This window comes from Pan paniscus, chromosome 9 (genome assembly GCF_029289425.2).
Source record: "Pan paniscus chromosome 9, NHGRI_mPanPan1-v2.0_pri, whole genome shotgun sequence".
NCBI classification, from domain to species: domain Eukaryota; kingdom Metazoa; phylum Chordata; class Mammalia; order Primates; family Hominidae; genus Pan; species Pan paniscus.
Genome location: NC_073258.2, coordinates 61166521 through 61180899, shown reverse-complemented (window position 1 = coordinate 61180899; position 14379 = coordinate 61166521). Strand labels below are relative to the sequence as shown.

The following is a 14379-nucleotide window of genomic DNA, read 5'->3' as shown; positions in this document are numbered from 1 at the left end:
TCCATAGTGGTTGTACTAACTTACGTTCCCACCAGCAGTATGTAAGGATTCCTTCTTTTCTACATCCTTGCCAACACTTATCTTTTGATTTTTTATAGTAGCTATCTGACTAGAGTGAAGTACCACATGATCTTACTCATATGTGGAATAAGTAGAATAGTGGTTACCAGAAGATGAGGGGCGGGGAGGGGAGGGGAGAGGAGGAGGAGGGATGCTGAGGGATTGGTCAACAAAGCTAAAGTTAGGAGGAATAAGTTCTGGTGTTTTATTGCATAGTAGGATGATGAAAGTCAAGAATAATGTATTGCATATTTCAAAATGGCTAGAAGAGAGGTTTTTGAATGTTCTCATTAAAAGAAATAATGTGTAAGGTGACAGATATGCTAAGTACTCATTACGTGATTTATGTATGTATTGAAACATCACTGATACATACTATTATGTGTAAATCATAATTTTTTAAAAAAAGAAAAAAATGAAGAGGCTTTAGAGCCACCCTTCTAAAATCCAGCCACATCACTCTTTATCTTGTACATACGTATTATCTCACACTCAATAATTTACTTTGTTTTCAGCAACCATTCACCTGCCCAATATTCTCTCAAATCGGTTTATATAAAATAATTTTACTTCTATATTCAAGAGAAACACTATTGCTCAACTTTAAGTTTTATTGAGAGTTGTATAACTGCTTGAATAGCAATTGTTTTCTAGAGAACTAAAGTTCAGCAACTTAAGATGATTCCAAGCAGTAGAGTATAGTGGCTAATGCACAAAGAGAGAGTATAGAGACAGATCTAAAGGCAGATTGCCCTATTTTAAATCTTGAACCAACACCAACAAGTTATGTGACTCAGGCAAATGATTTAACCTCTGTTTGCTTATCTGTAAAATTGGGATAATCATGATATATTTCACTCTTTAAGAAGATTAAATAATTTATCGCAATGTACTTGTACCATATTCTGACCCTTAGGAAGTCCCATAGAAGTATTACCTCTTAGCTGCATGTTAACTGGTAAAGACAGATGTTCACTATGACAGGGTCAAATTCTTTATCTGACAAGTTAACAGCTACAGACAGCATTTAATTGAAAATGGAAGAGTATCACTTTAATTAAAAATAATAATAAACAGTATCTTGGCAAAATTTGCTTCCAGGAGGATGTGGCATCCAAAACATACATTCAATAAGCTATTGAATAGCCAATGGCACAGTTCAATTCTCACCCTTGATATAAGAAATCTACCAAATCAGAAGTATTTTTTGATATATTACATATTTAGACTCCGTGTTTAAAGAAAGGAAGATAGTATAAAGTAGGTGGTAATAAATAATCATTTAATGAATGCTCTTAGGTGGCAGGATAACTCTTTGCTTAACCAACTCAACCATTCACTTATTTTGAGTGTGGAAGAACCATTCGGAGGAACAAGGGAAACCTAACATCAAATTTCAGTTAAGGTAGTGGTTACTTGAGCTCTAGAAAATAAATTGAATTTAATTCTAGAATAATCTAAATAGGTTGTCACATGGCATTATTGTTAGGATTCAACTTTACTGATTAATAGGAAAGTCTACATGAATTAAAGTATCTGCACATAAAAGGATTTTGCCTTTCGTGAGAGTTAATATGTTAAATTTTACACTATGCTCAAAGTTTTGCCTCTTGCACATTTATATGTCTCTCTCTATTCTTTATTCTTCCTGAAAAATATTAGAACATATTTATTGGAGGTTCTTATCAATTAGATCAAGTCATTGTCTTTGAAGACATATTTCTGAATCTTCTACACAGAACAGAAAGAACTTAAATGTATAATATGAATTACCTAATAGTTAATGTTAAATTAATCAGCCATACCCCTACTGAATACAAACATTTAGAAATACACATTCACTAATCAACTAATCAGGACCTTTACTGAAGTAGGGTTTTTAGAAACCAGAGACTTAAGGAGAGATATACACCAACTATATTTTTGCTATGAAAAAATGACTGTTTTCCTGCAAAATACATAACACCAGCTTCAAGTTTCCATTTCTCCTTTAGCTCAGAGCAAGTTTGGACTAGAAGATAATAATCCTAACTCTTCTGCTGTTGTCTGAAAGTCAGCAATAAAAGGACTAGGATCCAATTTTATTTCATTCTCAGTAGAAACTGGTGTAAGCCACACTGATTTCCTAAAGAAAAGGGAAACAGAAAGCAGATAGTGTTGGCACACTTGGGATCAAGTCAGTTTTACCACTGTTTAATATCATGATCATTTACAGAATAGTCATTCAGGAGTATGGCATAGAGCCAGCATACTACGCCTTCTAGATCCTCGTGGACTCTTGGTACAGGATTTGAGCAGATAGGCTTACAGAAGAACTAATTCCAGATAGTCTCCCCATGATTTCTGCATCAAACACTGAGTAGAAAGACGAATGGTCTTAGATAATTTGTGATGCTTGCATTAGAAGAGTACCAATGTACCCAGCAAAACAGACTCAGCCAAATGGATCCTAAGAACAGTAAGAAAAAGCCACCAAAAGCTTAATCTGTCCCACTGTAGTGGTGGCAAAGTTCTATATGTCAATGTGAGTACGTCAATATGAGAGACAGAGACTACAACATTAAAATTCATGCACCCAAAACCTAAACAGACAACTTTGTTGGCCAAGTCTTCATTTTTTTTTAAGGAAAGTAGGCTTCAAGCAACATAGTAGTTACTATCAAAATAGGAATATCTATTTATCATGATTACTCTGGCAGCCTACGGAAAGGCAGTAGTTCTGAGGCATTAGATCAGAACTCTGTGTTGCTCCAAGCTTTGGGTAGTTCATAGAATTGAAAACATATGTATGTGTGTGAAAGGTAGACAGAGACAAAGAGATGGAGATGGAGAGAGACAGGGAGAAAGACAGAGAGAGAGAGAGACAGAGAAAACGAGAGAGAGGCAGAGCGAGAGGCAGAGAGACAGACCAGAGAGACAGGCCAGAGAGACAGGGACAGACCAGAGAGACAGGGACAGAGACAGAGAGAGAGAGACAGACAGAGAGAGACAGACAAAGACAGAGAGACAGACAGACAGAGACAGAGACAGAGGCAAAGGCAGAGTGAGAGACAGAGGGACAGACCAGAGAGACAGGCCAGAGAGACAGGGACAGACCAGAAAGACAGGGACAGACAGGGACAGGGACAGAGATAGAGACAGAGAATCAAGGGGTGGTTTCTATTTAGAGTTCAGCTATGTTCCTGAATATCACTAAACCCCTCAGCCTTTATGAAAATAAGTTAAAGGGAAGAGTAAAAGTATTATGAAAATACTTTATGAAAATAAGTTAAAGGGAAGAGTAAAAGTATTAACAATGTGAATGGACTTAATGCCACTGAACTGTACACTTTAAATGGTATCTTAGATTATGTACATTTTACCAAAATTAAAAGATTTGTACATTTTCCCAAAATTAAAAAAGATTATGTACATTTTAACAAATTTACAACTTGTACAAATGTACAAATGTACAAGATTATGTATATTTTACCAAAATTAAAAAAAAATTCTGCCTCTCCTTGAGAAAAAGTACTATAATCACATTAAGACATTGCACATTGGCTGAGCTCTAAATTCTCATTTTGATGTCAACTATTTTCACATATTAAGCAAGGATAAAAATTTTCCTGTGGTTTTGAGATAGTTTCCAAGGTTCATCACTCAGATTTATAAAACTTAACATAAATATTTCAATGGCATGGCAAAAAAAAAAAAAGTGTATCAGCATACCTTTCCACTTAGTCTCAAAGTTCACACGAGGCTCTTGGGATTCAATATCTCAGTTCCACAAAATTGCAAGCAAAGTACATTTAATAATTAGGCTGATAAGCTCTCCCTTCATGTATTCTCCATGAGTTAGTATTAAATGAAGGATTGATTTTCTTATGTTTTTAGCCACTTACTCTTATAAGATGAAATTGAGCAATAAAATGTATCAGAAGAAATATTATAAAAGACAAAACATTGAAAGATAATATCAGTGCTTAATCCTATCACTTACTAAAGGTGACAGAGTATTTAACGACTCTGCTTTGTAGTTGAGTTATTATAAAATAACATAGTTACACTAGATTGTCTGTTAGGACCATTATAAATCTATATGTTTTTATTCTAAAATAAACATTACATTCAAAATATTAAAACATTTTAAAGTACTCATTAAAATATTTGTGTAAATACTAATTTGGGGTTTGTTTACAATTATACTTATGGGTGAATCATGTTATATTCTCTAAAATCTATGCTTCTGCAGAAGCTTCTCATAAGCAAAGGTAAAGCTAAAACATTCCAAAGGAATCAAATCTGCTGGACTTACCTAGAGGTGGAACACTCCAAATGGATTTCCTGAGGTTCATGATCTATATTCCTTGGGGTAAAGTACAGCTCGGTTTGAAAAAGGAGAGTTTCCTCAGAAACTACCTAGGAGAGCACGAAGTTTCAGTGGAAGATATTTGGAGTAACAGAGGAGGAATACACACACTTGAATAGGATGTAAAAAACATTCATGATCTCAAAAATGGCTACTGTCATTCTTAAATATAAATAAAGATATGACAACTCACTGGGACAGAAGAGGAGTGTTATCCCTAAGAGTGAATTTAAAATGCCTGGGGGCAAAACAATCTTAATTCATTGCAGCAAATTTAAACTGCCACTTACAGCCATCTTTATGATTCATTAATGAAAAGGTTTCCAACAGTTCTTTTGAGAAAGGTGATTTGTAAGTCAAATAACAGAGTGGTTTAAAGCACAAGCTTCGGAGAGTATTCATCCTGGTTTGGCATCTAAACTACCACCAACAAGCAGTGCATCCCTGGAAAAGCTGGTAAAGCACCTTCTGAAGCTCCAAGTTCCCAATTTCTAAAATAAAATACTTTATTCAAAAATGATTGTTATTATCATTGGTCACTGGCCCAAAATATTTGTGTAGTGTGAATATAAATTGCTTAAATTTGGGAATCTATGAGAAGATAATATCCCAGGATAACAACGCAATTTAGGATTTGTGCCTAGCTGAATGACAAGAGATTTCATTTCAATGAAAATCCACTATATATTTACACAAATCCTCATGGAACATGGATAGATTTCAAATGACCTAACATTGAACATGATGGAGCTTCCCAAGATTGGTGACCTTCCACATTAGAAGAATCACACAAAATTTAAAGCAGTCTGCTAATATTTAGTAAAATATAATAGTAGCCTAAGGGCAACTTAGAATCAGTTCCCTAGCCAATTTATAAATCTGTGATCTAAGGTCCTGTGCACACAGAATGACCCAATATTCAGTGAAAAATAATGATAAATTCCGTTGTCCTCTGCCCATAAATTACTACAATGAGAAGCAAACATTATTTTTTTAAAAGACAATTTTAATACTAGGCATAAAAGTCTGACAAAACATGCAGTATTTTTTACAAACAATCACTGTTCTTACCCTTGTCCTGATGCCACAATCACGAACAAGATATATAAACTCATATACATATGTATGTATCCGATTTGCAGGGCAGCCCATTCCCAGATGTAATTCATCCGCAAATATATACAGATTTCTGCTTTCTGCAATTGGGATAACTGAGACCATCAACCAGTCCAGAGAGCAACTTATTTTCACTGTGGAAAGAACCATATGAAAAGCATCAGAAGGGTGTCTATCTTAAGAAAGTGTTCAAAGAATAGTCAACTCTGCCCTCTGTGATAAATAAAAGGCATTTATTTATCTGGCAAGGGTAACCATGGCTTAAAGGTTTTCTTACAAACACTATTAAAATTATTTTCCAAAATACCTAACTAATTATGCCCCCATGTAACTAGATTTCAGCAATTTCATGGAGGAGGTGGGAGGATCAACATGCAAGAATAAGAAAAAGCATAAATGGGCCGGGCACGGTGGCTGACGCCTGTAATCCCAGCCTTTTGGGAGGCCGAGGCGGGCGCATTACAAGGTCAGGAGATCGAGACCGTCCTGGCTAACACAGTGAAACCCCGTCTCTACTAAAAGTACAAAAAATTAGCCGGGTGTGCTGGCAAGCGCCTGTAGTCCCAGCTACTCGGGAGGCTGAGGCAGGAGAACGGCGAGAACCCAGGAGGCGGGGCTTGCAGTGAACCGAGATCGCGCCACTGCACTCCAGCCTGGGTGACAGAGCGAGACTCCAAAAAAGAAAAAAAATAAGAAAGAAAATGAAAAACCATAACCGTATAGCCCCTTAATTTTTCCTAAATATTCCATGGAGGGGGATATATTTAGGACAAAACATAAGGGGCAGAAGTGAATTGCAATGTGTTAGAATAAAAGCGATATCATCCCAGTATACTTTTTGGAAAGAGAAAGAGGAGAAAGGGTGGTTCTAGAACAGTAGAATTCTTGTCTAGAGCAGCCAGAACCAGAAACAATCTCAGCCATAAAAGGAAAAAGAGAGAGAAAGCCCTTTATTTGGGATGTTAGCTCCATGCACGTTTTGTTGTAAAACCCATCTTTATCCTCTATATTTAAATCGTCAGTAAGTCAATAATAAGCATTATTTGCAATAGATTCATTTGGAGGAACTGAGTCTTTTCAGCATTAAAAAGTACATATTTAAATTATTAATGAGCAAGTGGCCACAGAGGACTCCACCACCACTGGAGCTTGGAAGTTCCGCCTTTAGAGAGAAATCATCATCAACAAGGTAAGACAATGCACATTTCAGAAAAGGTGTAGAGGAGGCAAATGTCCTGCATTAGTGATCATAACCTTTAAATCACGTCTCTCTACGTGTTTGAAATACTGTTCTCACATCACCTAGGAAAGATGATCAGGAAGGTCCTTCCTAAAGGAAAATAAATTCCAGCAGCTAAGATTAAAGATGGATGGAAAGGAGAAGTGGACATGACACACAGAAAGCCCATACTTACGATTTCACTGCATTTTTTTCACAGTAACATTAGAAAGTCAAGTTTTTTGGGGTTTTTTTTGTTTGTTTGTTTTGAGACGGAGTCTCGCTCTGTCGCCCAGGATGGAGTGCAGTGGCGCTATCTCCGCTCACTGCAAGCTCCGCCTCCCAGGTTCATGCCATTCTCCTGCCTCAGCCTCCCGAGCAGCTAGGACTACAGGCTACAGGCACCCGCCATCACGCCTGGCTGACCTCGTGATCCGCCCACCTTGGGCTCCCAAAGTGCTGGGATTACAGGCGTGAGCCACCGTGTACCCAGCCTGTTTTTGAGACGGAGTTTTGCTTTTTTTTTTTTTTTTTTTTTTTGAGACAGAGTCTCGCTCTGTCACCCAGGCTGGAGTGCAGTGGTGTGATCTCAGCTCACTGCAAGCTCCGCCTCCCGGGTTCAAGTGATTCTCCTGCCTGAGCCTCCCGTGTAGCTGGGATTACAGGCGCCCACCACTACACAAGGCTACTTTTTGTATTTTTAGTAGAGACGAGGTTTCACCATGTTGGCCAAGCTGGTCTCGAACTCCTCCTGACCTCTGGTGATCCACCCGTCTCGGCTTCCCAAAGTGCTGGGATTACAGGTATCAGCCACCGTGCCCAGCCAGAAACTCAGTTTTAGTCTAACGTTCTATCAAATAGAACGTCAGCTGAGAAAAGCCTGAGAAACACACATAGATACTTTCACTGCAGCAGAATCTTCCTTTGCTCAGGCTTCCTGAAAGACAGTTAGGGCCTAAACACCCTACCCACCCTAAATAGCCAGAATTCACAGTGGCTCTTTCTCTCCATGTGCTGTTCATTTCAATAATTAACTGTTAACTGTTACCTGGTGAGCTTCACTGATCTAGGCATTCTTAAAATTCATCTTAGGTAAAATGGAAAAATATCAGGAGCTATATGTGGTCTTTGCTTCCAAAGGTATTACAGGCCAAATGGGTAAGAAATTGACGTATCAGTTTCAAAGAAAAACCCCATTTCAAATTACCAAAAAAAGTCTACAAAAAGAAACCATAAAGAACATAAAAAGTAATATTGAAATGCTACTTTACAGATTACATTTAGTCAGGCCTTGGAGCTGGCAAGCATTTGGATTCCAGGCAAAACAGAAAAGATACATTGGAATCAACTTGTAGACAGCAACGCGCTGACTTAGCTTTCTCCTATTAACTTTGCAGAACCGTTGATGAGTTTAACATGGGTGAAGTTCAGAGCAGTCTTTTTAAGGGAACAAAACAGCAATAATATCAGCATTAAGCAAAAATATGAGTCTGGAAGCAGGAAGATCAGCTAAGATGCAACTGAATATCTTACAATGTGATACAATCAAGCACCAGTAATTGGCAGGGGTTTGAAATGTTAGACTGAAAGAGAGCCAAGGACTATTCCTGAAGAACCTCTGAAAATGAGTCTCAAGTTAGAGAGAAGACCAAAACAGAGAGAGAGAGAAATAAAAGCCTGAGAACTGGGACATTTAGGCAGAAAGAGAAAATGTATCCTCCGTATATTGACACAAGTCTACTTGGCCTGAAAGCGCTTCTTCTTCTAGCCAGTTAGAATAAGATCAGATTTCTTCAGGGAGTAAAACACCTGCATGGAAAGCGATCATTATGATTAACTCCTTCAAGGAAGCATTCTCTAAAACTTGTTATTTACCATGGAGGTTCTCAGCACCAGTCCAAATCAAGACAGCGAGGAGCATCAAGACTTCTAACGCCATGGAGACCTTCGTCTGGGCAGACCTCCAGCACAGGACAACTCAGGAAACAAGGAGTGGCGACTGGTTTAAGTGATTTTTATATGGCATCCCATGCTCAGCTGCGTTCGTTTTCCTCCTTATTTGGGTAGTTCACAGGATGCTCTTATCACAGTGTCAACTACCTAAAGGCTGAGACTCTCTTGATTATCCAAACACTGAAGCTCAAAGAGACATATCAAGAAAAAAGTGTTATTTGATAACAGTCTGTACAAGTCCTGTTACAAACATCAGGAGGATGGCATGGCACACAATGCTTCCAGTAAATACTAAATTACAGGAAACTGTTCTTACTAGCTAATGTTCAGGTGTTTTAAGTTTCCATCTAATATGAGAACAGCCTAGATCTTTCATACTTGAAATCAAAAGACTATTATTTCTTCATTTCTATGGGTTTGGCTGGAAGAAGCAAAGCAGACATGATAAACTGACTTGACCAGGAACATAAATCTCTAGGAGGGGACAGGCACCCAAAGGAAAGTAAAGTCTATTGGTATTAGGAAAGTTGACAATTCCAGCTCTGTTGATTCTTTCTAAATTAAGGTGTTGGTAACTTTAGTCATTTCAAACCTGAGACAAGAGAATATTTTATATGCATATATATACACATAACTTTGTATGTATATAACTTTATATGTATAATTTTTTCAATACTGAAGTAGAATAAAAGTTCCAGCCAAAGATTTTTATTGTATTTTTTTAAAATGTTAGTCACAGCCTGAATGTGACTGCGTGGTTTTAAGGGTAATTGAAACTCAAAGGCTAACAGTAAATAAAATTCAAAGAGGCTGAATTAAATGCCTATTATTGCTTTTAGTCATATCTGAATTATATTTTCAATGTTACAATCTGCTGTCAAATGACTACATGCACAGAGCTTCCCTATGCATTTAAGAAGGACTTCTATTTCTGACATTACATTCTCTTGTGGACAGTGAGATCCCCAAAGCTGTGACCCACACAGGGCTCTGCATCAGGAAAGCCTGGAGAATCCAGTCGCCCAATCACCAATGGGGAAAGAGTATTAGAGAAAGAGAAGGGCAAGTCTACATGTTATTTTTTCATCTTTCATTTCTTTAAACATTTTTCTGATGTTAAGAACATTTTCAGGATCTAAAATTTATTAACTTCATATGCAGCTTTCAAATCTTGCCTATGTAAACATCTAATATTATTCCAAAAGGAATCATTGGCCAGTTTCTTGTATTTCAGTTTGAGAAAGTTAAACAAGCTAAGGCTGCTGTTCCTACGCTGTAAAAAGGAGATATATTCTCTCTAAACTTATTGTGAATAAGACATAGCAAATGTAAACTGTCTTGCTCAAGTCAATAGCGTACAAAAAATATCTAATATATGACTATTTCCTGTATCTTGAAGCACAGTTAGTAACAGGACTTTATGCAATGTTTCAAGGATTACTCAAAGCCGCAGAATGAACAAAGTTCATTTTCCAAAAATTCCAATTTTAATACAGAATTTTACTGTGAAACAGTAATGGAATTTAAATATAACTTTAATGTAAAATGGAGATAAAGCAGAGATAAAACAAATATTTTAAAACAATTTATAACTTAGGGAAATGTTGCAACTATAGTACAAAAAAACTTTCTTTTTCCTGGACCTTTTGAGAGCAGGTTGCTGGTAAGATGTTCCCTTGACTGTAAATATTTTGAAGTATATATCCAACAAATAAGGCCATTCTTCTACTAGAGTGCTTCTCAATAATTGGAACTTAGATGATGGAGGGGTCCATGGGATCAGATCTATTTTCACAATAACACATTTTCTTTTTCATAATGTCGACATTTGCACAGGTGTGCAAAAACAGTGGTGGGAAATGCTCCTGCCTCTTGAGCACCAATCAAGGTAGTAGCATAAGAATGTGTTAGTTCGTTAGTCACCATTGTATTCTTCACCCCTGTGCACTCACAGTAAAGGGAAAAAGCCAGTTTCACTTAAGTCTTGAAGCAGTAAAAAGTATCTGTTTTATTAAATACCAACCGTTGAATGCATGCCTTTTTACTATTCAGAGTGATAAAATAGAAAGTATGCATAATACACTTTTGCTGCGTATCAAAGTATGAAGAGTGTCTCAAGGAAAATCTGTGCAGTTATTGGAGCTGTGAGCTGAACTAGCCACTTGTTACATAGAACACCATCTTTACTTAAAGAATGACTATCAGACAAACAATGATTATTCACCCGTGGGTATTCGACATTTTTGGAAATTGAATGATGTAAACTTGTCACTTCAAAGAAAACAACTAACAACAATTAAACTCAGTGATAAAATTCAAGCTTAAAGGAAAAATTAGCATTTTGAAAAAGTTGTATTCTCTACTATGAGCTTGGAAGCTCACTGGTGATATCTTAACTATGATTTCTTGTATTGCATAATAAAATATCATCACTTAAAACATCTGCATAACTCTGAACTAAAATTTTCCCAATTATCTGCACATGATGTTACAGAAACATTCATGGGCAAAGTACAAGAGGGACCAGTGGATTTTAATGGGAATAAGTATGAAGAGTTTATTGATATATTTTCAGATCCCATGTTGCAACAAACCTCGAAGATACTGCCCCTTAGTAAGTTTTGGTGCAGTATCAAAAAAAAAAAAAAAAGCCACAATTATCTGAAAAGGCTTTTAAAATACTCTCCTTTTTTCCAACCACGTATCTGTGTGAGGCAGGGTTTTCTTTATGTACATTAACCAAAGTGACATATTACAAAGACCGAACGCAGAAGCAGATATGATAATCCAATTTTCTTCTAGTTAGCCAGACAAGAGACTTGCAAAAATGGGAATATAAAATGATGTCACTCTTTTTTTGGAAAACAGTAATTTTTCACTAAATGTTCACTATTTTATGTTAACACCTGTTGGGTTTATTAGCTATTTTAATTATTCAATAAATATTTTTAACTCAGTTTTAATTTCTAATGTGGTAATGTGGATGGATAAAGCCCATATAAATAAAAGCTCTTTGTAATTCAATATTTTTAACAGTCTAAAGGAGTCCTGACATCAAAAATTCTGAGCAGCATATATACCCCAAAGTAACGAAATCAGTATATTGAAGAGATATCTACACTCCTGTTTGTTGCAGAACTGTTAACAATAGCTAAGATTTGGAAACAACCTAAGTGTCCATCAACAGATGAATGGATAAAGAAAATGTGGTACATATAAACTATGAAGTGCTATTCAGCCATAAAAAGTATGAGATCCCGTCTTTTGCAACAACGGGGATGGAGCTAGAGGCCATTATGCTAAGTAAAATAAGCCAGGCATAGAAAGACAAACATCACATGGTCTCACTTATTTGTGGGATCTAAAAATCAAAACAATTGAACTCATGGACATAGAGAGGAGAAGGATGGTTACCAGAGGCTGGGAAAAGTAGTACGGGGGAGATAGGGATGGTTAACGGGTACAAAAAAAATAGAATAAGACTATTTGATAGCACAAAAGGGTGACTACAGTCAGTAATAACGTAATTGTACATTTTAAAATAATGAAGAGTGTAATCAGATTCTTCATAATGCAAAGGATACATGCTTGAGGAGATGGATATCCCATTCTCCATGGTGCAACTATTATGCACTGCATGCCTGTATCAAAATATCTCAGGGACCCCATAAATATATACACCTACTATATACCTGCAAAAATTAAAAAGTTTTTAAAGTCTAAGCAGCCAGCATTATTGCATTGTGGCTGCAAAGTTGTTTAACGGCTACAGAGTTACAGTTTTATAAGATGAAGAGTTCTGTTACATGACAATGTAAATGTACTAAACACTACAGAATTGTACACTTAAAATGGTTAAGATGGTAAATTTTATGTTATATAGATCTTATTAAAAATAAAATTAAAACGATTACATTACATATCTAAATGTGAAAAGCAAGACTGTAATTTTTTAAGAGAAATACGTAGGACAGAATATCTTTGTGACATTCTGATAGAGAAGGCTAAAGGTGGAGGTTTGGAGTGGGAAACCTCCACTCCACAAACCTCCAAATAGGAGCATTCATGTTATACATACTTTGGTTAAACAGTGTTTTGAACAGCCACGTGAATATGTTGTAGAGGAAAATGAATAACTGAGTCTGCATTTCAGGGGTGAAGTCCAGGATAGAGATGTAACTTGAAGCCATCAGCACAGGGATGTTAGTTAAAACAATGAGATTGAATGAACTCTCGAAGGGAGTGGATATGTAGAGATGGGGTGAGCAGTTCAATGTCCAATCCCTAGGAACCCCAATAAGCTAGAAAAGAAGAGAAATATCAACCACAGAGGATCTACTAAAGACAAACAGTGATCACTGAGAAAGGATGCTATTGCAGAAGCAAGATTTTTTAAAAATTTGGCCGGAAGAATTAATATATCAATAATATACCCAGAGATACATCATACTGAGAATAATTATTTCTATTAAAACTAAGCACAAAACAAGGCCTCTAACTTTGCTATTGCAGAAAAAAAAAACTTATTGCACTCCGACAAGAGACAAAAAGTTTATATATTTGAAATAGTTACTTTTTGTTTGAGACAGGATCTCACTCTGTCACTCAGGCTGGAGTGCAGTGGCATGATCATGGCTCACTGCAGTCTCGACCTCCTGGGCTCAGATGATCCTCCTACCTCAGCCTCCTGAGTAGCTGGGACTACAGGCACCCACCACCATGTCTGGCTAATTTTTGTAGAGATGAGGTTTTGCCATGTTGCCCAGGCTGGTCTCAAACTCCTGGGCTCAAGCAATCCACCTGCCTTGGCCTCCCAAAGTGCTAGGATTACAGGTGTGAGCCACTGTGCCTGGCCTGAAATAGTTAATATCAATATTAGTTTCAGCTGATATAATCAACTTATTAAAAAAAGAGAATCAACTAACAAATTATTAAACTGATTAAAAATTCAACAAGCATGATGGATATTACTACTCAAAAAAAAACTTAAAGCAGTCATATGTGCTAATTTGGATTCATTGATCCAATTCAAAAAAAAAAAAATGAGAATAAAAGAATCCCATTAGTAATTGTTCCCGAGTTTTCATGAAACCCTGTAGAGGGCCTCATATTGGCAGTTGGTTGGCCCCATTCATTGTGTTCTACAATTTTTAGGGATACCTGATCACTAAGTTCTAAAGATAACAGTCTGTGTGCTTTGTTTCAATATATTGGTTGCACTGTCTGTTTGTGTAAGATTTGGGGCAACTCAAACTATACCACCACTGTGACCTTATCCCAATGTAAAACAACCTTTCTATGATACACATGCAGAATAAAGCAAGTGCATAAGGAAATTTTAAAGTTGTTATACACACTTTGTTCAGAGTATTCTTGGCAGAGACCACACGTGTAATTATTTGTATTACCCAAAGCATATCTTAGCATAATGAACTCATATGTGTAAATAATTGATTAGCTTTATCAAAATTAAACAATAAATATTACAGCAGTTTTCTCTGTAGCTATCTAGGTTACACTGTATATGCTAGAAGTAAAGGGATGGGAAGACTGCATTACTTAAATTCCTTTGTTAGGATTATTCGGGTGCCAGCAGTTGTAGAGGCCATCTCTGATCATACCTATCTGACACCTACCTGTGCCCCACTTTGTCCCATTCTCTGACCAGGGCACCCACAGA

General features: G+C 36.7%; 1 protein-coding gene across 1 annotated transcript; it reads right to left on the bottom strand.

Moving 5' to 3' along the window:
- Positions 1–253: 253 nt before the first annotated feature.
- OOSP2 (oocyte secreted protein 2) lies at positions 254–8881 on the bottom strand. The gene is made up of 4 exons (XM_003826353.4): positions 8622–8881; positions 5483–5661; positions 4358–4461; positions 254–2185 (listed from the first exon to the last, which is right to left on the bottom strand). Exons 1-4 carry the CDS (start codon positions 8683–8685, stop codon positions 2056–2058), a joined length of 477 nt encoding a protein of 158 aa, XP_003826401.1. The 5' UTR covers positions 8686–8881; the 3' UTR covers positions 254–2055.
- Positions 8882–14379: the final 5498 nt, after the last annotated feature.

What these genes read in the sequence shown, in the direction of transcription:
- OOSP2 (XM_003826353.4), bottom strand. Translation starts at nt 8,685, where the DNA reads ATGGCGTTAGAAGTCTTGATGCTCCTCGCTGTCTTGATTTGGACTGGT. An exon ending in TGGTGCTGAGAACCTCCATG is followed by an intron (nt 5,662 to 8,621) that starts GTAAATAACAAG and finishes TTCTTTCCACAG; the next exon opens with TGAAAATAAGTTGCTCTCTG. An exon ending in TTGGAGTGTTCCACCTCTAG is followed by an intron (nt 2,186 to 4,357) that starts GTAAGTCCAGCA and finishes CCTTTTCTTTAG; the next exon opens with GAAATCAGTGTGGCTTACAC.